The sequence below is a fragment of the Carcharodon carcharias genome, chromosome 6 (assembly GCF_017639515.1).
Source record: "Carcharodon carcharias isolate sCarCar2 chromosome 6, sCarCar2.pri, whole genome shotgun sequence".
In the NCBI taxonomy this organism is placed as follows: domain Eukaryota; kingdom Metazoa; phylum Chordata; class Chondrichthyes; order Lamniformes; family Lamnidae; genus Carcharodon; species Carcharodon carcharias.
The window spans coordinates 16,602,765-16,630,711 of record NC_054472.1 but is presented as its reverse complement, the minus strand read 5'-3'; the positions used below and the strand labels follow the sequence as shown (position 1 = coordinate 16,630,711).

At 43.3% G+C, this 27,947-nt stretch overlaps 1 protein-coding gene across 1 annotated transcript in view; it reads left to right on the top strand.

The window, feature by feature from the left end:
• LOC121279225 (collagen alpha-1(XXI) chain-like) overlaps positions 1-27,947 on the top strand; it is a 182,488-nt gene that overhangs the window by 132,106 nt on the left and 22,435 nt on the right. The window contains exons 18-21 of the mRNA XM_041190265.1: positions 6,564-6,608; positions 9,639-9,692; positions 21,487-21,540; positions 23,420-23,473. Of these exons, the coding sequence (XP_041046199.1) occupies positions 6,564-6,608; positions 9,639-9,692; positions 21,487-21,540; positions 23,420-23,473 (207 nt within the window). The remainder of the gene's footprint in view (positions 1-6,563; positions 6,609-9,638; positions 9,693-21,486; positions 21,541-23,419; positions 23,474-27,947) is intronic.

Here is a 27,947-nt window from a genome sequence, read left to right as displayed (position 1 = left end):
TACAGGCTTTGATCTTACATTGCTTCTGCTCTGCACATCCGAAAACTGCTGAAGTTATACCTACCACCACTGATTGAATGTAAATTCTCATTGTATCATCAGCCTCTCCTAACAATAAACAGCTTTCATAGTAACAATTTTATTAGTAATATATATAAACATATTGCTTGGTATCTGCTAGAAAGGCGTCAAGTTTTCACCCACTCCTTGAATGCTCTATTCAAAAAATGCAAATGCACACTATCTCTCTTCCGTATCAAAACTAGGACACATCAAAGCACCCAGACTCGCTGGCTTTAATCCAATTAAGACACAACCTCAGACTAAACCTCTATTTTAGAAGAAAAATACTTTCCAAAATATTATATACATTAATAGCTTCATGACACTGTGTATAAGGTGCTATACTTTTAACTGCGTTATAATAATTCAGTTATGTAATTTAAACGGTCTCTCATTGTCAACATACTAACTCATATTAGGATCAAGAACAAGACTGAATCTGTGCACATCAGAACACTTCTTAAGTTGGGTTGGCTCAGTCTAATTTTATTTCAGTTGAGATACCACAGATTCGGAAACAGCTGTTGGGTTGGGGGGGATCATTTTAACATAACTTGCAGGAAATCCTCAGTATCGGTGGAACGCTGGTGTTACCCCTGCCACCTCCCCATTCTCCACACAACACTGCCCCCCCCCCCCCACCAACCTTGCCCATATTATTCTCTTGATTTAAACGGAGTGTGAAATCTGGTGGGGTGTGAAATCAGTGTGGTACACAATCTGATTAGTTTCCTGCCAGGTAAGTGGGCCCTGCCCCTTGGGATTTATGTCCACTTCTGGTGACGTTACAGTGGTGGAATGGGAGCAGCTACAGAGCTTTCTGTATCTCTGGTCCCCTTCTTTATTTTGGAGGGGAGAAGGTAGGTTTTACTGCACAATTTTGTTTCAGGTTTTCAGATCACATCTGTGCTGGCAGAGCAAGTTTACTTAAATGAGTTTGATGGCATGAAAAGTTGTAGCCCTCAAGTATCTGACTGAAAAAAATCCTTGTATTTTATTATTTTAAAAAGTAACATATGCAAAAGAACAGTTTTGATTGAAAGTGCTTCTTGGATTTGAAACAAAATGGATGGGTCCATTTAGAAGATTAGCCATTGCAAGGTAAAATGTGCAATTTTCTTCTAAAGAAGTGTTGTGCTTTTAAATGCAGGGTACTATTTTTTCAAGTAAGGCTTTGAGGCTAATGTTATAAGGCTTTATTCTGGGTCATTTTTTAGGAATTTGTAATTGTGTTGTAAGGTGATTGTGATGTGACTTTCCCAGTCCATATTTTGTCAGAATACCTACATAATATATTAAATTTGAGTTGCGCTATGATATGAATGACTGGAGTTGAAGTACTGCAGTGATGTGGTTCCCTTAAGCATATTTGTTCTATGTATGTAACTGTACATTTTCCAATACAATACAATCTTACCAGTAATTCCATTGGGCTGTAGAAATAAGTGAGGCTAACAGCGCTCATCACTATTAAAGTGTAAATTAGATTTTATGGGACTAATAATATTAACATATATTATTATTATAATAAATTAGACAGCAACTTCCAGTGACCAGATGTGCACTTAAATGCAGGAACCTGTAAATTCCTGCCATAGTTGCCCTGCTCCTCCAGTGCTGTCTCAGGGAGATTAGTGACAGTGCACAAAACTTAAAAAATAGAAAAATAACAATATTATTAACATGTCCCCCTCACGTGACAATGTCACACCAGATGGGACATGTTAATAAAAAGGACATAAACTTTTTAAAAATGGACATGAAACCTCATCCCGCCAGTGGATGAGGTTTCATTTATTATCAGAAGCCCGCTGGGGCTCCTGGCCTGCCCGCCAACCTTAAGGTTGGAAGGGCAGGGTCTTTAATGATCTTAATTAGCCTGTCAATAGCCTTATTGGCCATTGACAGGTCGGCGGGTGGACAGCTGATTTCGCTGTCCACCCGCCTTCCTAAAAATTTAAAGGGACCTGGGATGACTTTGGGGGTTCCTCCCGACGTCATTCCGCATCATTTTCCTGTCGGCGAGCAGGCCCCACCCCCAAATCGCCGACGGGAAAATTCTGGCCATAGAATGGGGTGAGGCTGTTGTACTTACCTGATATCCACTAAACACACCTCAAAAGGTTGGGGCTCATCCATGTTAATGTAGTTAAACGTTTAATGGTGCGCTAAGTCTTAATTACTGCTAGAAACCTCTTGCTATGAAAATTGACTTTTTCAAGTGTGGAGTTGCAATCCTTCTGTTTTAATTATTTTTGGAGATGTATTTTTAACTTTTTCTTTCCATCTCATGTTTCTTTCTCTCAACCCTATCTTCCTTTCCCTCTCTTTATTTCACTTTCTGTAACTGATTTGAGTTGAATTAAATATTCTGACTGACATTTCCTGCTTCAGACTCTGGACTGGTCGCTAATGATTCTTCAATCTGATTGGTTAAAGAGAGAGACAGTTTCTTGCCCTGTTCACACAGTTCCCACATTCCCTGTAGTGAGCGCAACAGTGTTTTAGCTCTCTAGTTTATAAGATATTCCAATGCAAAATCCCATGGAAAGAGTGGGTAAGTACAAGTATAATGAACTGCTGAATGCAAAATATGGCTCAGTATGTTTAAAGAAGCTTGTTTCATTCATAGGCTAAAGAATTAGGGTTGAAAGTCCAGGGGTCACATTTCCAGTGGAAAGCTGGGATTGTGCTCAGCAATGCCCTCCAGTGGTGACTCGATTGAAGCTTGCAGGGGTTGCTGGGGAAGGGGACACCTCATTACCATGAGAGGACAGGGTACGTGCATCACATTGCTGTTTTTGTCGCTTCCCTGCACACGGTACTGAAAAACTCCAGCAACTGCTTGCCCTTGCAGCGGTGGGGATTTGCCCAGACTCTAAACCCCATCAACCCTTGGCCATGGTTCCCAGAGTCCACTTTATCTGTAGAACAATGGGAAGGCTGAATGTACCAGTGGGCCATAAAATAATTACAGCCCAGAAGGCGGCCATTTGACCTGTTATGTCCATGCTGGCTTTCTACAGGAGCAACTCAGCTAGTCCCACTCTACTGCCCTTTCTCTGTAGCTTTGCAAATCTTTTCTATTCAGGTGTTTACCCAATTCCCTTTTGAAAGCCCTGGTTGTATCTGCATCCATCATGCTCTCAGGCAGTTCATTCCAGATCCTAATCACCTGCTGCATAAAATCGTTTTTCTTCCTATAAACATTGGTTCTTTTGCCAATCATTTTAAATCAGTATCCATTGGTTCTTAATCCTTCCACCAGTGGGAACAGTTTCACTCTATCTACTCTGCCCCAGACCCCTCATGATCTTGAACACCTCTATCGAATATCTTTAAGGAGAGCAACTCCAGCTTCTCCAGCCTATCCATGTAGACCCTCAATCCCTGCAACCATTCTTGTAAATCTTTTCTCCAGACTCTCTAAAGTTAGCTGGCCAGCATTAGGCACAACACTCGAGTTTACAGTGTTTCGTAAAGGCTCATCATGACTTCTCGCTTTTGTGCTGGATACCTGTACTTATAAAGTCGGGGATCCCACCATGACTTTTCAATCACTTTCTCAACCTGCCCTGCCACCTTCAAAGATTTGTGCACATATACCCCTAGATCTCTCTCTTCCTGCATTGCTGCACAGCAGAGTGGAGGTGAGACCAGGTTTGGTGGTTATAGCACGAGGTGCCATTTTTTTCAGGTACCCAAGACTTTGTTGCATTGGCAGTATAGCAAAGCAGACATCAAGTAGAATTAGCTTCTAATATAGTCTGACCATTGTTGAAGTTCACTGGAAGTGGAGACTAAACTTAATTGCCATAAACTCATTGGGATCAGTAAACAGACACTCACTGGAAGAAAAGTATTGGATAAAGTAAGCCAAGTTATAACTGTACAAGTTTAAGTGTGGTATAGACCTGGATGTTATGCATGGCAACTGAATTGTCATTTCCATGTTAAAGTTAAGATACGAACTAGTGTTCAAATTTTTCTTGTCAGTTGCAATTGCACGATGCATGCTTTTTAATGATGTAATACAGCAGAAAAAAAGTAAAAAAAATAGTTTCATCCTGCAAGATGAAGGTTTCTTTCTGGCTTTAAAACCTGGCTGCAAAAATGTTCTTACTGATGGGAACATAGGAAATAGGAGCAGCAGTAGGCCATTCAGCCACTCGAGTCTGCTGCACCATTCGACTCGATCATGGCTGACCTTCTACTTCAATGCCATTTTCCCGCACTATCCCTATATCCCTTGATATCTTTAAAATGTAGAAATCTGTCGATCTCTCCCTTGAACATGCTCAGTTCAGACTGAGATGCCACAGCCCTCTGGGGTAAAGAATTTCACAGATCCATCACCTTCTGCGTGAAGAAACTCTTCCTCATCTTAGTCCTAAACGGCCTACATCTTATTCTGAGACTGACCCCTTATTCTAGACCACCCTGCCCCACCCTTGCCAACCAGGGGAAACACCCTTCCTGCATCAACTCTGTCGAGCCCTGTAAGAATTTTGTATGTTCAAATGAAAGAACTTCTCATTCTTCTAAAAACTAGGAATATAGGTCCAATCTCCTCAATCCCTACACATAGGACAATCCCACTATCCCAGCAATCATTTTGGTGAACCTTCGTTGCACTCCCTCTATGGCAATAATGGGCTACAACTTCCGAGCTCCCCAGTGTCAGATTGTGGAGGGTACACCAAATGTGTGAAGAGCCCCTCTCAGATCTTCACAGGTAAGCGTTTGCATGGCAATTGCCCAGAAGCACAAACTTCCTCTGTGCAATTACCCTGTGCTGGGAAGCATCCAAAAATGCATTTTAAATTGCAAACTATGGATGGTTCTGACAGGGTTACACCAATTGTTACTCAGAAAAAATTAGAAGAATTAAAACCTCTTCTAACTTCTGGGTAAGTATTGTAAACCCCCCCCCCATGGGACTCCCCCACACCCCTAACCCCCCACCCAGGAGACACCCCCAACCTCCTGACTAACCACTCCCTCATGGTATTCCCAAACCCCTCCCCTGTCATGGGATTCCCTCCCCCCCCCGCACTGGACTCCCCCCCATCCCCTGTGGGCCTGACTCTCACCCCCACACCCACCCAAGGCCTGACCTCCCCCAACCCCCAATCTGGCCTGAGCCGACCTGACACAACACCCTGCACACACACACCCCCCCCACCACCCGTAGCGGGCCTTTATTACAGCCCCAAACCTTCAAACTCCCCCACCTCGGATCTCCAATCCAACCATACCCCCCAAATCCTATCTGCTTACCTTAGACACTTAACTTCTACTTGGCCTGTTAAGGACCTTGAAATTTCAATGGGACCTTTACCTTATCTGGCTTATGGCAGCTGGTGCCGTAAATAAAGAGGGTGTGTCCTCCTTCACTTCGATGGAGCTAAACTTTGATGATGGGCCTCAGGTGTGAGCGGCACTGCCTGGATCTCGCCTGGCCTGAGTTGGGAAGTTGGGTGAGACAGGCTCGGAAGAAAAATCACGTAAGTAATTGGGCATGGAGTAGTAATCCGGCGCTGATTGCCACTCTGAGGAAGTTACAGCCCAATAGCCTTCCTTAGGTAAAGAGACCAAAACTGTATATAGTACTCCAGGTGCGGTCTCACCAAGGCTCCATACAACTGCAGCAATATTCCTTTACTCCTGTACTGAAATCTCCTTGCAATAAAGGTTAACATACCATTTGCCTTATTTGCTGCCCTGCGTGTTAGATTTCAGTGACTCATGAGCCAAGGACACCCAGGTTCCTTTAGACAACAACACTTCCCAATCTCTCTCCATTTAAGAAACACTCTACATTTCTGTTTTTCCTATCAAAGTGGAAAACTTCACATTTTTCCACTTTACTTTCCACCTGCCATGTTCTTGCCCACTCACTTAGCCTATCTAAATCTGCTTAAAGCCTCTTTGCATCCTCCTCACATTCCCAACTAGTTTTGTGTCATCAGCCAACTTGGAAATATTACTTTTGGTCCCCACATCCAAATCATTGGTATAGATTGTGAACAGCTGGTGCCCAAGTACTGATCCTTGCGGTATCCAACTAGCCACCGCCTGCCAACCTGAGAATGACCCGTTTGTTCCTACTCTCTGTTTTCTGTCCGTTAACCAATCCTCAATCCATGCCAGTATATTATCCTGAATCCCACGTAGTCTAATTTTGCTTAGTAACTTCCTGTGTGGGACCTTATTGAAAATCCAAATACACTGGCTCCACCTTTTCCATTCTGAGAGTTGCATCCTCAAAAGACTCTAACAGGTGTGTCAAACATGATTTCCCTTTCGTAAATCCATGTTGACTCTGCCCAATCCTACCACTATTTTCTAAGTGCCCAGTTATCATGTACTGCTGAAATTATGTAATTACTTGCCATTTTGAATATTTCAGCACCTGTGCAAGACAGCTCATGAAATGGTAAAATGTCTTCTAAATGACCACAGAAAAAAATCATTATTGAAATTGTTCACTGTTCCAGGGTTTTCGAGGTGTTCCTGGACCGCAAGGACCACAAGGACACAAGGTAGATACATTTTCCTGATCATATCTAACATGTCTGTGAGTTTCATTGTCCATGTGACGTTTATACTTGTGAAAATCAAAGAATGTAGTGATGCTGGGACCAGTGCTGTTCAGGTAATGCACGAGCTTATAATGAACTGAGCTGACCGTTACAAAATGTGAGCTCAGTCCCATTGACTTGCTATCCTGGGGCTTCTGACATGTAGCACATGATGTATTGGGTGCAGGCCAGAATTGGGATGGGTTATCAGGGTTCAGCAGCTTTTAAAGTGCTGCTGGTCACCCCTAATCCTGCCCTGATCCAGAAGAGAAGAGCAAAGACTAGAGCCAGGCAACCCCACAGAATTGCTCCATTCATTGAAGCAGATTGAGAGGTCCTAGAAAGAAGGGTTATCCTTTTTGGAACTTGAGAAGTCTACAATGAGAAGCGATACCAGAGCATCCGAGATGGAAGCAGCAAAAAGTGCATGGTGCATCAAATAAACACTGAACCTGGGTGTAGATGAGGAAGAAATTTGTTCATCAGAGGAAGTTTTGTGGACATTCGGCTTAATTTTATAATGTTGGCTGAAAATACATTTTAACAACACATGGCACAGCATCAAAGAAAGGGAGAATACATGGCACTAGCTACTATTCATATAATTTTCAAACGTGCAGGCATTTTAACTAGGATATTTGAATTGCTACCAGAACAATGCATTTACTCCATGAATCATTAAACAGGGCAAGTAAAAATGCCAACCATACTGTCAATACAGCTGCACATTCATAGATTCAGTGACCTGGGCACTTAGGCAATGTATATCGTCTTTCCCATTCGTTATTCCATTTATATGCACCTTTTCCATCTGCACACGGGGGAAGGTCACGTGTAACAGGTACCACTGCCTCCAGACAGAAGAGGATCATCTAAAACAGTGTTCCTCATTCCTTACACAGGGAGGACACTGGAGGCTGTGAAGAGGCTGGAGAAAGTGAGGGGCAGGGAGCTCAAAGATTTCTTAGTATTTTCCCTTTTAATTCTTCCCCCTTTTAATCACTCCCTCATTCTCCCCTTCACGTACAAACATATATGGCAGTAATGGATTATAAACCGGCTGCAGGGTGATATGTCCTGTCCCAGCACTGTGGGCTCAATGCACCAGAAGTGTTTGTACTTATAGCTACATCTACATTTCCCAATCTTCCTATCGGGCCTTACCTATGTTGCCCAGACCCACATTGTGCATACATGGAGTTCTATTGGGCAGTAACTTGGCCAGGGCCACCTCCCCTTAAATTTTCACTACTGTACTACAGCTCTTATGTTGAATTATGAAGTGAAATTATCCACCCAGTAAGGTCCTCACCAGCCTTTGAACGATAACGTTCTTCACACTCTATGGTTGCTCCCAGCACATGGGGGAGGGGATGGCATAGTGGGATTGCTCCTGGACTAGTATTCCAGAGACCCAAGGTAATGTGCTCGGGACCCAGGTTCAAAGCCTAATGGTGAAATGTGAATTCAATAAAAATTTGGAATTACAAGTGTGGTGATGACCATGAAACCATTGTCGATTGTTGTAAAAGCCCATCTGGTTCACTAATGTCCTTTAGGGAAGGAAATCTGCTGTCCTTACCTGGTCTGGCCTACGTGTGACTCCAGACCAATAACAATTTGGTTGACTCTTAAATGCCTTCTGAACAGGGGCAGATAGGGATGGACAATAAATATTGACCTAGCCAGTGATGCCCACAAACCATGAACAAATAATTATAAAAATCCTCCCAAACCCTGCTAAAATTTCTGGTTTTAGATTGGGGATTTTAGGATAAAGATGACAGACAATCAAGTTCAGGTCAAAAATAAACTGGCTTCTGTGAAGCTGGTCATGGTGTTCTTTCCAAGACCAGAACAAATTAAGCCTTTATCAACCAGAATGCAAATTTTCAAAAGCATATGGTTTCCCCAGATCCAGTCAAGGTTGAGTTCCTACAGTCCATGAATGATGTAGACACGACAGGGATAGGTATTGTTACTTTCTAAAACCAGTCAGCAACATGACAAGCTAAACATTTTAGGAGTATTCCTCAAGGTATGAGCACAATATTAGCCTGACGTGCTCCATGGTGTATTAACCACGGGGGACATTATTTGCGAACCCAAGTATCTTGCGTTATTGCCAAAGGTGGCCCACATTGTTCCTCAGGAGTACTTTGGGATACCTCGTTGCGTGATGTGCTTCTCCATTTAATTTCCCTAGCATGGCGCACAACCAATCCAACTTTAAGAAGCCCTCTTGTCACACATCAAAGGAGAGGCTGCTTCCCAGGGTAGCAACTTTGGTGGACTTCAAGGGTTAAGTTATGAGGAAAGATTAAACAAAGTTGGGTTGTATTCCCTGGAATTTGGAAGGTTAAGGATGATTTAAGTAAAGTTTTCAAGATATTGAAGGGAACTGATAGGGGAGATTGGGAGAAAATATTTCCATTGTTTGGGAAATCTAAAACTAGGGGACACAACCTAAAAATTAGAGTCAGGCCTTTTAGGAGTGAAGTAAGGAAACACTTCAAAATATGGTAGAAGTTTGGAACTCTCTCCTGCAAATGGCAGTTGATGCGAGATCAATTGCTAATTCTAAATCTGAGATTGGTTTTTATTAACCAGAGGTATTAAGAGATGTGGAGCATTGATGGGTGTATGGAATTAGATCACAGATCATCCATGATCTCAATGAATGGTGGAAAAAGCTTGAAGGGTGAATGACCTCCTCCTGTGCCAATATTCCTATGACAGCCGATGCTGAGACATTTGAGTAGATGTTCGAGCATCTTGATTGGCTGGAATTCCATGATTGACATCTCAATGGCGAAGATTTCATGAAGCTCATGAAACTCATAGCCACCAGGTGACCAGTGATACTGAATCCAAGACGTAATAGCGCAAAAACCCCAAAAATATTGACAGCGTTGTACTGCGTCTTTTAAACTTTGCTATTAAATGGGGAAATAAATATACCAATTGTCAAATGTTATCATTTCTTCCAAGGGACAAAATGGAATGATTGGTCAAAAGGGAGCTGAAGGGCAGCCTGGGATACCGGTAAGTGATAATTTCTTTTACACTAAAAGAAAGACTGCACCTCCACTTTTGGTTTTTCCACAACAAACACTACAGGGTGAAATCTTATTCTTCAGAAATCCTACTGTATCACACCCACTGCAGCCGTCAAGAGCAATACACTTCCTCCTATCTAGCCCCTGAAATGGTGACTACCTCTTACGGGGTTACAAACCAAATCTGATTTGGGAAATAAGCCACTTGTTCAGATATTCATAGCATGTGCCCCTAACACAGATCACAAAGTAAAGGATAAACACCCTTTAGATTTCAGCATGTGTAACCCTCAAGTGTTTTCATTTGAGTTAAATACCTTTTCTCCCAACATTTATGTTTCTCCAGAAATATCTCTCAGAATAAATGTTACTGTATGATTTTGCTTCTTTCTAAGTACCCTTCAAGAATCAATCGTTGAGATGTAAGATTCCCAGCTGGATGCTTTCAAAAACCAACCAGGAGCAGATGATGAGTCCTTGTCATTTTGTACATATAGCGCCAAGGCATATAGATTCTCCAGAGAAGAATGTGATAGCTCTTCTGAATCCTCAGTTGACATTCTGTTACAATGTTCCCTTATTCGTTAATCTCCTTCCAGAAAAGGAATTTTGAAAGCTGCTTACGGCATCAAGGAATATGGAACAATGACGGGTAAATGAAGATGAGGTTCAGGCACAATCTGATTGAATGGCAGAACAGGCTCATGAGGCTAAATGGCCTATTCCTGTTACTGGATCCCACTTTCTCCTCTCAGGCAAGCACCTGATGTCCTTTATAAAAAGTGAGGATTTATGCAGTGTGTACCATGATACTTGACTCCTTGGTCTGTTCAGGCATCTGAAACAGGTTTTCAGAATCTTGTGGATCTGTTCAGTGACCCCTCTGGTGCCTCAATGACCTGTGGCATCAGTCCTCAACTGATGTATGAAGGAAAGCCACTGCATTATTAGCTACAGCAGAAGCTGGCTTCTAGCTTCCTGGGATCACTCAGCATCCTGACTCCGGATAATAAAGAGTGACGGAATGTTGGACTGCTTCAAGGTGAAGGAATCATGGCAGTGGGTGAAAGCCTTTGCTGTTCATGAGCTATCATACAAACATAGAGAGAGCCAGCATGGGCTCGATGGGTCAAATGGCCTCCTTCTGTGCTGTAATAATGAGTCTATGACTCATACAGCTTATACAGGTTAACCAGCCCTTTCCCTTTGATATGAGACCAGACAAGCAACTGTGGTACAAAGCAGAGGTGCCCTGCTCAAGAGAACAATGTATTTTTCACCATCTTGATTCAGTAATGGTGTACAACCAATTAAGTGATATGATTTAACATTCCCTTTGTGGTCCGAAAGGACCTAGAGACATAAAAGTTGAGGGTTATAGTGACATCCTCTAGTCGAGATGGGTTCCAGGTTTAGAGTGAGCATCTCAAAGGCAGCATAGTCTTCTCACTCATTGTTTATGGCGGAATATGTACCAGATGTTTCCTATGGTGCGTGACAAGCCTGGACTGGCATCCCTGTGGATTCATCCTCACCCTCCTCAGATTCTTCATCATAAATGAAGCAAAATGAAATCCCAGTAGAATCATCATTCTTCCCTCCTGCATTGAATGGATTTGTGGGGCATAGGGGGGAAACACAGGATTGAGAGAAATACTGAGACAAATTTAAGGTAAAGCTTCCACGGCATGTTTCAACTGTTACAGTAAGTTGTGAACAAGGCCTTTTAAAGTCTAACGCCACCTAGCAACCAAAACCACCTCTTTTATGCAAGTGTTCATTCAGTGAGTTGGGTTATAGACGATGGGAAACAGAAGGGGAGAAGCTGGTGTTTAAATCTAAATAGGATGTGGCGGACGGGATTTCAGCATTACTCCCAGCTGCCCACAGCCCCGCTCCAGGACATTTGTGACAGATTTTTTCAGTCATTGTACTAGAACTCCACATCTCATGTTTCTCCCTTGACAACCCCAAATATACTGCAAAGGAAAATCTAGGCTTCTGTCTCATGACCTATAAATAAAACTAGTCAGCAGGTACTCTACATGGAGCCCAGAAAATTTAACCTTCACGTTTGCAAAGTTTTTTAAAGGAACGTGGCCCATCATTGAAACACTATGCATATCAACTCAATTTTATTTTTGAATCGGGTATAGATCTTGGAAGAAAACATAAATCTCAGATAATATAAATGGAGTTCTATACATTCTGGGGAGGCGGTGGCATAGTGATTTTGTCACTGGACTAGTATTCCCGAGACCCAGTGTCCCGCAATGCTCTGGGGACCTGGGTTCAAATCTTCCCTTCACCAGATGGTGAAATTTGAATCAATAAAAATCTGGAATTAGAAGTCTGATGATGACCATGAAGCCATTGCTGATTGTTGTAAAAACCCATCTGGTTCACCGATGCCCTTTAGGGAAGGAAATCTGCTGTCCTTACCTGGTCTGGCCTACATGTGACTCCAGACCAACAGCAATGTGGTTGACTCCTAAATGCCCTCTGAAATGGCCTAGACACTCAGTTTCAAGGGCAATTAGAGATGGGCAACAAATGCTGGCTTTACCAGGGATGCCCACAGCCCATGAAAGAATAAATATCACAGTATCTATTCAGTGAATCCTCAGGAAATTGTCCCCAACCTCATGTTTTCCTCACTTACAATGATCTGGCTGATGTCATCATCATTAATGTTATATGCTTTGTTGATGACATTGTTGCTGCAGTAATGAACACCCAATAGGCAGTGATTGAGTCATTGAGGGCTGAATTGGTCAGTGCAGCGACAAATGGTATGTAATCTTCAGATATGAGGAGATTAAATTAGTAACCACGTTGATGGTATTGATTGTGATGACGAAGCTTTGTTCATTTATAGAAACACGGTTCCTCGGCTTAGTAATCATCCAATCTATGCCAAGGCAAACATGGCAGTAGCAAGCCTTATTTGTCAAACCATCAACTTGCCTGTTTGTCAGATTTCAAAGAATACGCACTGCTTATGGGGCTAGTTTCAGTGCAAAGTCATACAAACTAGTCAGGGCAGCCTATTCACAGCCAGTTCCCAAAACATAGGAGAAATGTGGCGCAAATACCAATCTTATAGCTATTCATGGAAAGATTCATATCCAACTGCTGCTACTGCTTAAGCCAGAGGGTCATCAGTACAGCCAGTGCAGGACCAGCTGCAGCTGCACATCAACATTCTACATAAATCCAAAATTTGTCAGAACAACAGCGACAAATGCGACACATTAGGTTCACTTTTTAAAATATTTGTTCATGGGATGTGGGCATCGCTGGCTAGACCAGCATTTATTGCCCATCCCTAATTGCCCTTGAGGGGATGGTGGTGAGCTGCCTTCTTGAGCTGCTGCAGTCTATGCTGTTTCAGAGGGCATTTAAGAGCTGTGGCTCTAGAGTCACATGTGGATAGGGGTGGATTTCCTTCCTTAAAGGGTATTAATGAACCAGATGGGTTTTAATGGCAATTGTTTCATTAGACTTTTAATTCCAGATTTTTTGAATTCAAGTTTGACCATCTGTTGTGGTGGGATCCAAACCTGGGTCTCTGGATTACTTGTCCAGTGACAATACTACGCCACTGCCTGGCCCCACCAGAGCAAACCAGAAAATTAGGGGCACATTGCCCATAATCAACCATCTATTATTTCAAAAGCAGCAGTCAATGAACCTGTCATTTTCTGTGAGCTGTTAGTAGATGAGGCTCTTCACCACTAGCGTACACTCAGAAAACCTAAGCTTTGATTTCACCTATTTTTTTTCCTTCTCCTCCCATGGCATGAGGGCATGGAAAGGAAGGCCTGTATTTGTTGTCCATTCCTAATTCCTTGAACTGAGTTCAGAGGGCATTTAAGGGTCAACCAGATTGTTGTGGATCTGGTGTCACAGGCAGGCCAGACTTCCTTCCATGTTTTTAACAACATTATTGATGGCAAATCATCAATCAATAATTATATTTCATTAATTGAAATTTAAATTGCATGGCGTATTGCCAATGGCAGGAAAGTTGATGGGTCGGCCACCTACCGGTGGGCCAATTGAGCCACTTAAGTGGCCACTTAAAAGCCACTTTCCACCTCCATGGGTAGGCCTGCCACTGCCACAAGGAAAGATTGCCCAGTGAAATCTGGAAACTTCCCAGAAGACTCTGGGGTTGGGGGCAATGGGTGCCCTCCTTTATGGGTGCTCCATGACTCACAGAGTGGCCCACTGGCAGCAGTGGCTGCCCTCATGTCAACAGTGCCACTGGTACTTCACAACACCTTCACAATCAATAGGGTCTGGCTGTCTGGACTGCCTTCCCCCAACCTACATCAATGCTCTTCAAGGGCAGTGCAGCCATTGAGAAGCCCTGTCCCTGCAGCTGCAACCTCAGCAGTGGCCACAGCTAGTGGTGGCGCTGCTGAGCTACCGGCCCTCTAATTGGACCAGTAGCTCCTCTAGGCAGAATGCCATCAGCAGCCCTGGCAGCAAGCTCTTAATTGGCCGCCATCGGCAATATGCTGCTCTACATCCCACCACTCCCAAAGTAGGGGGAGGCGCCTCCTGCTTTTGGCTAGCACCAGGGCTTGTCAACAATTGGCAAAAATTCAGCCCAGTACTCTGAAGCACATTATTTTGAGTGCACAGTTGCTGTACTCGCTTTACCTCACTACTGAAGGTGCATATTGAGGCTAATGAATGGGTTTCTTCTGAAACTGTGTAGTTATTTTCTTGGATTCTTACATGGCTCTTAGTAGTAGAGATTGTTTTACAGGATGCAATCCCTTCCATAAAGAATCTTTATAAGGTTGGATTCTGGCTGCTGAAAGCTCTCATTTCCAATGACGCCATTGTGACACCAACACCATTTTCTGACATTTGTCTTCCTTTAAAGACGAGGGTCTTCAACCTGAACCAGACTGTTCGCAAACATGGTGTCATATTTGACCACATATCCATGCTGTCCCTAAGACCGTCCATTTCTACCTCCATAACATTGCTCCTGCCTCAGCTCATCTGCTGCTGAAACCTTCATCCATTTGTTACCTCTAGACTTGACTATTCTAATCCTGGCCAGCCTCCCACATCCTACATCCATGAACTTGAGAACATCCAAAACTCATCTGCCAGCTTGTTAATTCACACCAAGTCTGGTTCACCCATCACCCCTGTGCTTGCTAACCTATGTTGGCTCCCCATTAAACAATGCTTCCATTTTATAATTCTCATCCTTGCCCTCAAATACCTCCATGGCCTTGCTCCTCCCTATCTCTATAATCTCCTCCAGCCCCACAACCCTCCAAAATATCTGCACTCTTCTAACTTTGGCCTCTTGTGCATTCCCAGTTATAATTGCTCCACTATTGATGGCCCTGCCTTCAGTTGCCCAGACCCCAAGCTCAAATCTCTCTATCTCCCGACCTCACTTTCGTCCTTTAAGACTCTCCTTAAAAAATATCTCTTTGACCCGAGTTCCTGGTCATCTAGCCTAATATCTCCTTATGTAGCTCAGTCTCGGACTTTGTTTTATAATGCATCTGTGAATCAACCTGGTACATTTCATTACTTTAAAGGCACTATATAAATATTTGTTGTTTATATTGATATAGATATAGGTATATATATGGGCCCTTTTATTTAAATGCTACGCAAGTATTTTATTCGTTTCTGTCATTCTGTGTAAGAAATGTTGCTTTTAAAGTTCAGGCTAATTACTACTTCAACTCCTGGTTTTATAAGTTATGATGCAGCAGTTATCAGGACTGGATGCTCTATTGCACTTTTTCTTAATTGAAGGATTTTCTGCTAAAATGTCCATTCGTTCATTCTAGAGTTTCCAACTATCCAATATTTCCAGTCCCCCTACTTATAGTGGGTGTGTCTATGTTACACAGCAGACAGTTAAACCAAAAATCAGTGTGACCAAAAAAAGAGCACTTGCAGTCTTCCAGAGGTAAAGCCCTTTCGAGAGCCAATACTCAATCATCTCGGACCTACCTTCAGTTCCTAGATGTCTGTGTCCCCATCCCCTGCTCAGGAAAGGTAACAACAGCAACAGGGCAGCCATGTTCCAGTCAACTTGGCCGCCATCCTCGAGTGCTCGATGGCCAAGATCCCTGAACTGATGGGTCATGGGCACCATCTCTCCTATCCGCAATGACCAGCAACCCAGCTCACTGGGGGGACTGTGGGAGGTAAGGTTGGTGTGAGGGAGGGTGGGGGCGGGGTGGATGCCCATGCCCAGGGTGGTGTCTTGCCCAACATTCACATCCTGCCCAAGAAATGTGGCTCTAACCCTGCCATGGGTGGCAGAACGTCAGCTAGCAAGGAGGACTTATAGGAGGTGTGGAGGTCCCTGGAGGGACTATGGATGGTGGGTGGCAGGGCTGTCTGATCCACTTTGCAGAAATTATGAGAGGGAAGAAAGAAACAAAAGTTAACATTTCCATACATGTAGTATAAGGATGTTCAGCATAGCAAAGGTTATTGTGGGACTGGAGAACAGTACGATGTAGAGAGACCCACGACAGTGGGCAGGAGACAGTATTTTATGGAGAGACTCGAGTAGAGGTCAGCATGTTAGCTCCTGGTCTGTACATGTGTATATAGTTATGTGTTACCAATAAACACTACAGTTCAACCTTACAAGCCTCTGAACCTCTTCATGAGACCTACTGAACAAAACCTTACAACAATGCAGACACCTCATGAATGTAATTGCACATTAATGAGGTACGAAGAGCTGACTGAAGCTACTTGAACTGCCCAAAATTTTCGGACCACCAAATATATTATAAGCAGCGGCAGAAATTTAGTGCTGCCAAAGCGCACTGGAGCAGCGTTCCGACACCTCCGACCAGAGCTCAGGGAGCAGTGTGCAGGGGAGCGGAAGCCCAGAGCCTCGGGGAGGAGAGATTGGCTGCGAGGCCTGGTGCCCCAGGGAGGAGAGACTGGCTGCGAGGCCTGGGAGTGAGACGCTGCGGAGCACAGCCCCAAGTCGATGGCGGGGGTTGGGGTGGGTTGAGGGATGGGGAAGGGGGTCTGGGATGGGGGCAACGTACGAGAAAGAGGCTGTCGGCTCTGTATATGCGGGAGAGAGAGAGTGAGTGTTCGGGAGTGAGAGAGAGAGAGTGAGTGTTCGGGAGTGAGAGAGAGAGAGTGAGTGTGCGGGAGTGAGAGAGAGAGAGAGTGAGTGTGCGGGAGTGAGAGAGAGAGAGTGAGTGTGTGGGGGTGAGAGAGAGAGAGTGAGTGTGCGGGAGTGAGAGAGAGAGTGAGTGTGCGGGAGTGAGAGAGAGAGAGAGTGTGCGGGAGTGAGAGAGAGAGAGTGAGTGTGTGGGAGTGAGAGAGAGAGAGTGAGTGTGTGGAAGTGAGAGAGAGAGTGAGTGTAAGGGAGTGAGGGAGTCTCATTTGTATCCAGGAAACGGCCCTCTCTTTCAGGAGTGAGCCGATCCTGACTGCGGCCTCCGCACAGGGAGGCACCACGTGGCATTGGGCTGCAGTTGGCTACTGGAAGTGTTCAAGGGGCAGCCATCTTCGCGGTAGGATGTGACATGCAGGAGTGTGCCACCAGCTCACCGGGAGAGAGAAGAACATTCTGCAAGTAAATCCCTTACCCTAGCACTGAGGCGAGGCCAAGTCAATCCACTTCAAGCCTGCATTCCCTCAGAAAGAACAACGTATTCTGCTTTTCGATTAATGTCCTTTCTTCCTTTGTTTTATCACAAGCAGGAGCGAATCGGGCAATGGCCTCTATTATAGAAGCCCCCAGCACCAGGGCTGCAACCTCCTTAGGCTTCCCAACCTGATAAGTATTTTACAAGGATCAAGACTTGGCTTATGTAATGCCAAATTCTCTAGGTGTATAGCGGTTTCTTTAGAACCCAGAAGCTTTGCCAATCACTTCATTTATCCTATTTGAAGCACAACCACAATACCGAAAATGAAAAGGCTATATGTACATTATGAAATGATAATTGGTCAGAAATTGGGGTGTGTTACTTTATTTAATAGGGAAAAGGTATTTGTGAGTGCAGGTAAGAATTTCGCCCTTATTCAACATGTAGGAAAGTAATGGATTTAATCAGCAGCAATGCTCCTGAGGCAATATCCGATTTCCCCATGGGAACCGTAGAATTTCATAGCACAGAAGGAAGCCACTCGGCCCATCATTGCAACTGTGCAAATCTCAGAAAGAACCGTCTACATCATCCTATTCCCCACACTCCACTATTGTTTTATTTCAGATATGAAATTTATGATGGATTTTATTCCTGCCACTGTTTCTGGTGGGAACATTCTATGTCCTAACAACCCCTCAAGTCATATCCATAGCCATCATATCATCAGATTCCATTTGTTTGCCAAAATTACTGCTGCAGACAACTTGGTACCTGCTGTAAGAATAATTGGGCTTGATTTTCAGGTATAAAGGAAGGTTTCAGAAACAGAGATTAGGATGTGCTGATTGATGGAAATAAGGAATGGGGAAGAAAAATAAAGTTATTTAAATATATAGTCAGAAAACCTTGTTATGTCCTTTTCAAAAATAGGAGAGTATTTGCTAAGCTGTACAAACTGTATTAGGCAAATAGTCTTCAAAAATAAATATTTCACAAAGTATGAAACAATGGCAAGATTGCATGCATAGGTATCAGATACAGCTGAAGTTAACTAAAACCACAGTTGAATGTCAAAAATGCATTGAAAGAAACAACTGATCAGGTGGCATTCCCATGACAAAGCTTTATAAGTTCTGTTAGAGGCCAGAAAAGCCACATATTTCCTTTGAAAGATTAAGTAAAGTGGGTAGGATCGAGGAGTAGGATATCACTGAAATGCTAAATATATATCTTGTAATTATTTTCACTATTGTAGGTGACACAGTGGTTGGTACAAATGCTTTAGATATTGACTCCTTAAATGTAAATGCATAAATGGCCTTAGCTTGGTTTGAGGCACTGAAGATTGATCTGGTTGCTGGAGCTGCTGACATTTAACCTTGAATGCTGTAGATAATCGGAGAGGTTATGCGAGCCATTAATTTATCTGACTAATAGTTCTTTGAGATCTGGACTAGTTTGAATTGACTGGAGAAAGAGCTTGATGCATGGATTCTTGCACACATGTGCCAAGCCCATTCGCAGACATCTAGATAGCAACACAGGAACAAGCATAGGCCATTCAGCCCCTTCAGCTTGTTCTGCCATTCAGTTAAGTGATGGCTGATCTGTATCTTAACTCTATTTACTCACTTTTGTTCCATATCCTGTAAGTAAAGTTTTCTGTAATTAATGTTTTTAAATAGATTTGGAATAAGTAACCTGTTGCATAATGAAATTCTAGCAATGCTAAAGACTAATGAATCAAGATACCAGGTTCTGATGAAGAGTCATACGGACTCAAAATGTTAACTGTATTTCTTTCCGCAGATGCTGTCAGACCTGCTGAATTTTTCCAGCTATTTTTGTTTTTGAATCAAAATACCATATGGTCCGAAATAAAACTACTACCGGCACTAATATTTTTCACTCAAAAAGCGTAGTTTTACTGACGTTTGGGGACTCAAATGATGAATACGTAGGAAAACATCGTAATAGTAGATTTAGAAATGAAATGGCCAACACATTTTCATGGAGCTCCTCACTCACTTTTCCAGAACTGCTTTATCCAATTCAGGGTCCCAAGGAGCTGGAGCCTATCCCGACAGGCAATGGGCACTAAGTGGAGTACACCTAGGACGGGACGCCAGTCCATCAAAGGGCACACACTCACACACACTAAGGGGCAATTTAACCATAGCCAATCCGCCTAACCTGTACATCTTTGGATGGTGGGAGGAAACCAGAGCACCCAGCAGAAACCCACATAGAGACAGGGAGAACGTGTACATAGACAAAGACACCCGAGGTCGGATTCAAACCCAGGTTTCTGGGGCTGTGAGGCAGCAGCGCTAACCTCTGCGCCACCATGCTACCCCTTCTTGGAGCTCCTGCACCTCAAAATTTCCCACCGCACCACTGAGCAGCGCCTTTATAACTGACCCCTTTAGTGCCAAATGCTGTGCATCATTTGTGTGATATATGGGCAGTTGATCCATGATAATTATGGATAGTGTAAGTAGTGGGGACGGTACTTCTCATGGTTCGAGCAGTGAAACATCACAGAGACTTGAACAACAGACTGGACAACCAGCCAGTCAACACGCCTGCCTCTTTGACATTTTTCATTATTTCCTCTGTAGGCAGATAGAGTTCACAAATTCAGCCCTCCGGTCATATCTAACGGAAGGCTTTCTTGAAATAGCCTTTTCCTTCTTATAAAAAAAAATTGCCTTTTTCTTAGAAGGATAAATATTTGAACAGCTTGTTTTTCATCATCTGGGCCTCTCCAATCAACAAGAGATTGTTGTATAAGTTACATGAGATGAATGTTAAAGACTTTTGTGTCTTCAGGAAAGTAAGGATTGAAATTGGGGAAGAGGGTGCTGTGGGGGGAAAACAGCACTGGCCAAAAAATTCATTTGTACTTTCATTGGCATCAGGGCTTATGCTATGAATTTTAGAACACTCTGTTTTACCACTTCTGTGGCAATGAGCATTTATATGAATCACAGAGCACAAATCAAATTTTTTCAGGAGTCATTTGATTTCTGTCTGGTCCCATATGGGGGAAAGATTGTGAATTAGCTGTGCTTATATACAGTAGAGCTAATCTCACCCAATAATAGGAATGTGATCATTTGAATATTTAAGTGGAAGCAGCATAGGGGTTTGGAGTAAGGGGCTGTTACTCTTTTCTTTTTGATATCTAAGTGGATTGGGATACACGATCTTTTTGGGAAATTGCAAATGGCCGCAGTACAATAGGGGAGCTCTGGCAATCAAGACATATAAGGCATCCACCTAATTTAAATAAAAAATGGGAACTCGAATTTTCAAGAGCTGGAAACCATTCTGTTGATTTGGGCACATGTCCGCCAGTGCCCTGCAACTCTGTGCCCTGCCAGGATTTGCATGGCCCATCAGAGGATCATGAGGTCTTCCAAGACTCTTTGCACAAGACAGGCAGGCGCAACTATGATTTGGGATTCACATTCAGTGCCTACTTGCCCCACATGCATGTAGAAAATGGCATGGCTGCCTGCTTGAGGGAGCTAATTGTCTAGAGCACACCACTTACCCCAGCTCCCCTCCCCCTCGCCCAGTGCTCCTCCTAATTTTTGGTGGGGGGGAATGAAGGCATTGCTGGCCAGACCAACATTTTCTGCCCATCACTAATTGCCCTTGAACTGAGTGGCTTGCTAGGCCATTTCAAAGGGCATTTAAGAGTCAACCACATTGCTGTGGGTCTGGAGTCACATGTAGGCCAGATCAGGTAAGGACAGGAGATTTCCTTCCCTAACGGACACTAGTGAACCAGGTGGGTTTTTACAACCAATGAGAGTTTCATGGGCACCGTTACTGATACTCGCTTTATATTCCAGGTTTTTGTTAACTGAATTTAAATTCCACCAGCTGCCATGGTGGGATTTGAACCACAGTCCTCAGAGCATTAGCCAGGGGCATCTGGATCATTAGTCTAGTGACATTGCCACTGTACCACCATCTCCCCTAATCCTGCCACTGCTCCAATCAGCCCCTCAGAAAATGGGCAAAAAACTCAAGCCGGGGAGGAGGGGGTGTGGGGGTGGTTGGTGGGGGTGGGGGGTGGGGGGGAGGGCAGATAGTCATGACAATACTGTCCATTTACCTATGGTCTGTTGATCATCTTTGCAGGGTAAGCAAGGACATCAGGGATCACCTGGACATGATGGACCACCGGGACCAACGGTACTGTGCAGTTCTTTACCATTCTGTCATGAATGATTTTATGGAGTCAAATAATTGCGGTGGCAAGTGAGGGGAGTTTCCTCAAATTGAGGGCATGGCAGTGAGCCAAAGAAGACACATGTAGAACTCCACTCATTTAGATCCCTAACCACTCTAACCTCTACTGAAAAAAATAGGCTAAGGGTTGAACTCATTGGGGTCTTTAAAATTATGAATGGTTTTGAAAGAACGGATGTGGAGAGGATGTTTTCTCTTGTGGGGAAGAGCAGAACTAAAGGCCATCAATATAAGATAGTCCCCAAGAAATCCAGCAGGGAACTCGGAAGAAACTTCTGTACAGAAAGAGTAAGAATATGGATCTCACTACCACAAGGAATGGTTGTTGTGATTAGTACAGATGTATTTAAAGGGAAGCTAGACAAGCGTATGAGGGACAAGGGAATAGAGGGTTACGATGGTAGATTTAAATGAGGAAAGGTGGGAGGAGCACAAACACTGGCATAGACTGGTTGGGCCAAATGGCCTGTTTGTGCTGTATGTAATCTTATGTAATTCTATGTAATTCACTCATTGAGGGGATTGAAGGGAGCAAGAACACACAATAGAGTAAGTAGGTTGATTGGCAGTGCTTGGAAAGAGCAGGGTGGTTATATGCATTGTGCAATTATCATATTAAAATAGACTGCACCAACTTGGTACTTCATTATGCCTGGAGGCTAGTCATACAGGAAAGGGTGCACCCCTTTGGTGCTGATTTATTCACTCTGGTGATGATTACTGGCATGGTCATGTAGGGATAAAGAGGGCTGATACGTTGTCATTTAGTAAGATATATAGTGGATTGAGATATGTCCTTCTGTTGGGACAGGAGAAAGAGGTCAGCTTATGGGAGGATTGTGTTATGAACAAGAATCCTGAGGTGATCTGGGCTCTGATACGCTTTGCGGCTGGTCACAAGGATGTCCATAAAAACAAAAAAACTGCGGATGCTGGAAATCCAAAACAAAAACAGAGTTACCTGGAAAAACTCAGCAGGTCCGGCAGCATCGGCGGAGAAGAAAAGAGTTGACATTTCGAGTCCTCATTAAGGACACAAGGATGTCCAGTTGTCTCTTTGCTGAAGTGCAGCTCCTCAGGAAGTGTGTGCAAATGGGGTCAGGAAGAACTTAACGGACAGATTTTTGGAACTTTCAACTTGGGGGCGGTGGGGGAGGGAAGTTGGTCGGGGGGAGGGAGTTTGGTCGGGGGGAGGGAGTTTGGTCGGGGGGAGGGAGTTTGGTTGGGGGGAGGAGTAGCTTTCTAATGGCACAAAATGGGCAGAAATGACTCCCACCAAAAGAACCTGCCTAAAAAAAATCTGCAGTTTATACATTACTAATGCACTGAAAAAGGCAAGAAAATTCACCCCTTGAGGTATTTAAATCACCTAAGCTGGTAACAAATAGGGTGAATAGTTTATTCTCTGTCTCCTGCCACTCGGACAATTCTCTAACCAAGCCAATAATTTTCATTCAATTCCATGAGCTTCAACTTTAGTTAAGTCTCCTCGGAGAGGCTTAATCGAATGCCTTCTGGGACACCATATAAATAACATCCATAGACACTCCCCTGTCCACTAACTTAGTCACCTCTTCAAAACATTTAGTCAGGTTCATTGGGCATGATCTACCCTTTCCAACTCCACACTGGCTTTCTTTGATCAGCTGAAAATGCCATAGGAGATCGGTGAGTAAGTATTTTTTTAATTCTTTCATGGAATGTGAGCATCGCTGACCTGGCCAGCACTTGTAGCTCATTGAAATTGATTAATGTCTTTCTGGAATAATCTTGTGTTCCTTTATATTTTACCTCTTTATGCCATTGCTCACTGTTCATTTAGGGGGATGTCGGTGGGCCAGGACTACCAGGTCTTCCAGGACATCCGGGCTCAGCAGTGAGTGGTATCCAAGTTTCAGTTGCAATGAATATATTTTATAGCAAGGAATTGTTTTGAAGTGTAGTCACTGTAATGTAGGAGACGCTGCAGCTAAATTGCACACCCCAAGCTCCCATAAAGAATGGGATAATGCCATGATAGTCTGTTTTAATGATGTTGGTGGAGGAGTAAATATTGGAAAGGACACTAGGGGGAGCTCCCTTGCTCTTCTTTGAAATTGTGGCCATGGGATCTCCTGCATTTACCTGAGAAGGCAGATGGGACCTGGGTTTAATGTCTTGTCCAACATTGCAGCACTCCACCTGTCCTCGAACAACCCTCTCTACAAAGAAATGTCTCTCTCCTAACCCCTTTTCCTCAATTTCAATAAGTTCTCATCACTGGCCCTCAGACCAGAGGAAATCGTCCTTGCATTTTTGCTCCATCAAAACCCGCCCTAACCTGAAAAATGTGTATCCTCTCCTACAGCGAAAACCACAAGTATTACAAGTCTCTACCCTTTGTGTCAGCTGTGTCTCAATTGGTGACATCCTCGAGACGGAGTTACAAAGTTGTGGATTCATGTCCCACTCCAGGACCTGAGCATAAAAATCAAGGCTGACACTCCACTGCCGTACTGAGGGAGTGTCAAAGATGCCATCTTTCGGATGAGATGTTAAACTGAGGCCTGTCTGCCCTCTCAGGTGGACATAAAAGATCCCATGGCACTATTTTGAAGAAGAGCAGGCGAGTTATCCCTGGTGTCCTAGCCAATATTTTTCCCTCAATCAACACCACATAGGACAGATTATCTGGTCATTATTTCATTGCTGTTTATGGGAGCCTGCTGTGCGCAAATCACCTGCTGCGTTTCCTACATTGCAATAGTAATTACACTTCAAAAGTACTTCACTGTCTGGAGAGTGCTTTGAGATATAAGTGCAATCTTTCTGGGGAGAATTTTCTCCCCGTTGGGGGAGTTGTGTGGGTACAGGTAGGCCCAAACCATTCGGTGCCCCCAATCAGCTGGGCGCCGCCATTTTACGTGGGCGGGCCAATTAAGGCCCAACCAGCGTGACACGCACCCGGAAGTACTGAGCGGGCAGGGTGGTTCCCTGAGTTGGGAGTGCAGTCCCAAAGGGAGCGCATACATGAAAGAGCGCAGAAATCTCCCTGAGGCACAGAGCTGCCTCAGGGAGATTAGTTTTAAGTTTAAATGGTTTACTAAAGTGTTGAAAAAATTTTATGACATGTCCCCTCATGTGAAACTGTCACACGAGCTGGGACGTAAGCATTAATTTCAATAAAAATTTTTCTGAAATTGTTAAATCGTTCATGAAACTTCACACCGCCCGTGGACGAGGTTCCATGAAAAATGCCAAGTCCGCCTGGGCTCTTCGCCTGTTCACCAACCTTAAGGTTGAATGGGCAGCTCAGCTGATTGCCTTAATTGCTTTTTAACAGTCCTTATTAGGCCTTTGATAGTTCGGCAGGCATGCAGCCAACTCGGTTGCGCACTCACCAAACTGAAAATCTAAATGATGCGCAGTAACGTTGGGATGCATGCCCGATGTCACCCTGTGTCATCTCACGCCTCAGCTCGTTGAGCCAAAGATTCTGTTCTCTATTTTACTTTAATTTCCCACCCAGAAGGAAAAACCAGTAAAACTTGGAAAATGATGAGTGCTGGTCCGAACCTGCCTTACATACCTTAAAACGGAACTCCAGTTCGGACCAGTACCTGCCATTTCCAGGTTCTCCTTCTGGGCCTCTCTAGCATCATCTCGGTCAGTCTATGCTGCAAAAAACACTTTCTAATTCCTTTAATATTGTTTGCTGAACATTTTCATGTTGCATTTTGGCTTGGATTGTTATCTTTTAGTTGTGTTGTCTTCCAGCTGGATGAGGTTTCTCTTACGCTGTGAGTGACTTGGAGATGATCAGTTTTAGTTCTTCTTAAAATTATTTATTCACAACTATTTATGTCCAAGACCTCATTATAAGTACATCATTCTCTGAAAACTGACTTCTGTGTCTTGCTCTTTTGGTCTCTTGGTCATCTGACCCTGATATTATGCATGCCTCATCATTAACATCATTGTCTAATTAACATAACCATTAACCCTTTGCTCTACACCATTTAGCTCTTCTAATGTCCCTGTCATCTCTTCCCAACACTTCCTAGCTTATTTATTATCTTTGATATTATTTGCCTCAGATGTATCATATGACTCCATTTTTAAGTTTCAGTTAGATTCGATCTCTTTATTTATCCATTATTATTTATCTATTATTTGATGCACCCATTGTTGCCATATGAGAATATGTCTATTTCTACTTTATCCATCTCATGTTTGATTTCCTATTTCTGATCTGTTGACCTCTTTGCTGGATTTTCTGCCCAGTTAATAAGGGCCTGAGCCCTTTTAATCTTGTGGAACTTTTTCCAGTGTTGCATCCTTAATTTTGACTCTGCTTTACTATTCTTACATTGAACCTGATTATCTTCTGGTCATTGTTTCCCAATTGTTCTCCCACTCCCACGTCCTTTATCTGCTGAACACCAATGTGTGCTGAAATTGGGAAATGGTAGTATTACTTTATTTAATTTCATGGAGTTATACTTTCATTTAGTATAAATTATAATTAATGGTGAGAAAAAAACATTTAATGAGCTAATTGCATTTTTTAATCAATCAATACATAGTTCAGTGATGAACCCTGCTCTCTAACAGGGATTTCATTGAATGTTTAAAAATATGAACTCATGTAATTTCAGTGCTGTGATCTGAATTAGTTGTCTTTTTTGATTTAGCTTGCCAAAAATCAGTGTTCCAAATGCTGATTGTTTTTAAAAGTCAGCATAACAAATGTATCACCCAAAGGATTACAGTGTGTGTTGTAAATACACTGTGTAAATGATTTATGATGTTTCTTAATTTCTGCTGGAAAAGTGTTTTTTTGCCAGAAAAACCCTGGTGAGATTCATCCTGTTACATTTCCTCTGAGAAACTGCCTGGCCTCTACCTGCTGGCATGTCAGATCACGGGAGCTCTTCAACCATGATATTCCCAAAGTTTCATGCCACTGCTAGAAGTGAGGCAGGCAGGGATTCCTGGTCTAGCCTCTACATTGTAGGTTCAGGTAATGGGCATATACAGTGGCATATGGAGGTCCAACTTGTAATTCCTCATTTATCCTGTAACCTATTGACCACTGTTGTAACACTGGATGTTTGTATACTGAATATATCTGCCAACATGCTTTCAAAATCAAAAACAGTTTCCTAATGTGTATAGTGGATTATGATGCATACTTTTGCCGTTCGATACGCTCTTCATTGTCTGTCCATTATTATAGTAAGAAGTATCATTTAGTTCTCTGGATAATAAAATGCACAGTTTGTTTGGTATTCGTTTCATTCTATTCTTAGTTCTCTGTGGATTGGATGACATTGAGTGTGACTCCATCAATGGTAAACTAAGTTTTCTCAGGCGTCCTAGCCAGTGATATGGATGCAATAAGTGGAACGGCTATTACAAAAGCATTAATTAATGGCTTCATTAATGTTATGATCCCCAGCTGAGGTTATCACTGGACAAGCCTGATCCCTGGGTGGAACCCAGCTTGATCGATCCTAACTTTTATTTGTTTGTTTACATGCTGGGAGAGGGCTTGGCCTAAATAGCCAAGTGGTTATGGTACTGGGCTTGTAACCTCAAGATCAAGAGTTCAAATCTCACAATGGCAAACTATGAAACAATGTAACTTCATGTGAATAAGAACAGATGGAAACGTGTTTGTACTCGAAAGAGTTACATGCTTGGAGAGGGGCCACTGAGTCAGCTAATGAACTTTTGACAAAAGCATAAAACATTTATTAAACAAGAAAAGGTAACTATATTTCAATACTCCTTCACCCACAACTATACCTTTACAGATATATACAGATTTGTAAGGAAAACACAAGTTACAAAAGCTATCTTATGTTCACAATAAGTACAGTCCATGTAAACCAATTGGCGACCTGTGGTCAGACACACCACACTTTGAAATCAAACGACAGACATCACCCCAGACACTATGGATCTCTCCTCAACACCCCCCAGGCACTTGTCACACTGTGAGCCAATCAGTATCACTGAACTCCATCTTTCACACGAGGGTTTCCCATCTCCACTCTCCAAGAACCCGTTTTGGAATCTTCTCCCAAACCCGATGCTTTCTCTCAATTGCCTTCCACAAGGGTTCACCCCTAGGGTTTTGAACTCTCCTTCTGATATTCCCCTCCCCTGGGTCACCACATAAATCCAAGCTTTCTTTCACACCCTCTCTCTCAGCAACTCAGCTGTCAACAATACACCACTGCTTCATATGCCCATAGCAAAGAGTTACAGACCTTCAGTTGCCTCTTTGGACCTTCTGACTTCTCACAAACCTTTATATTGCTTTGACTCTGCTTCCTGCAGCTTGGAGCTTTAAGCTTGAAACT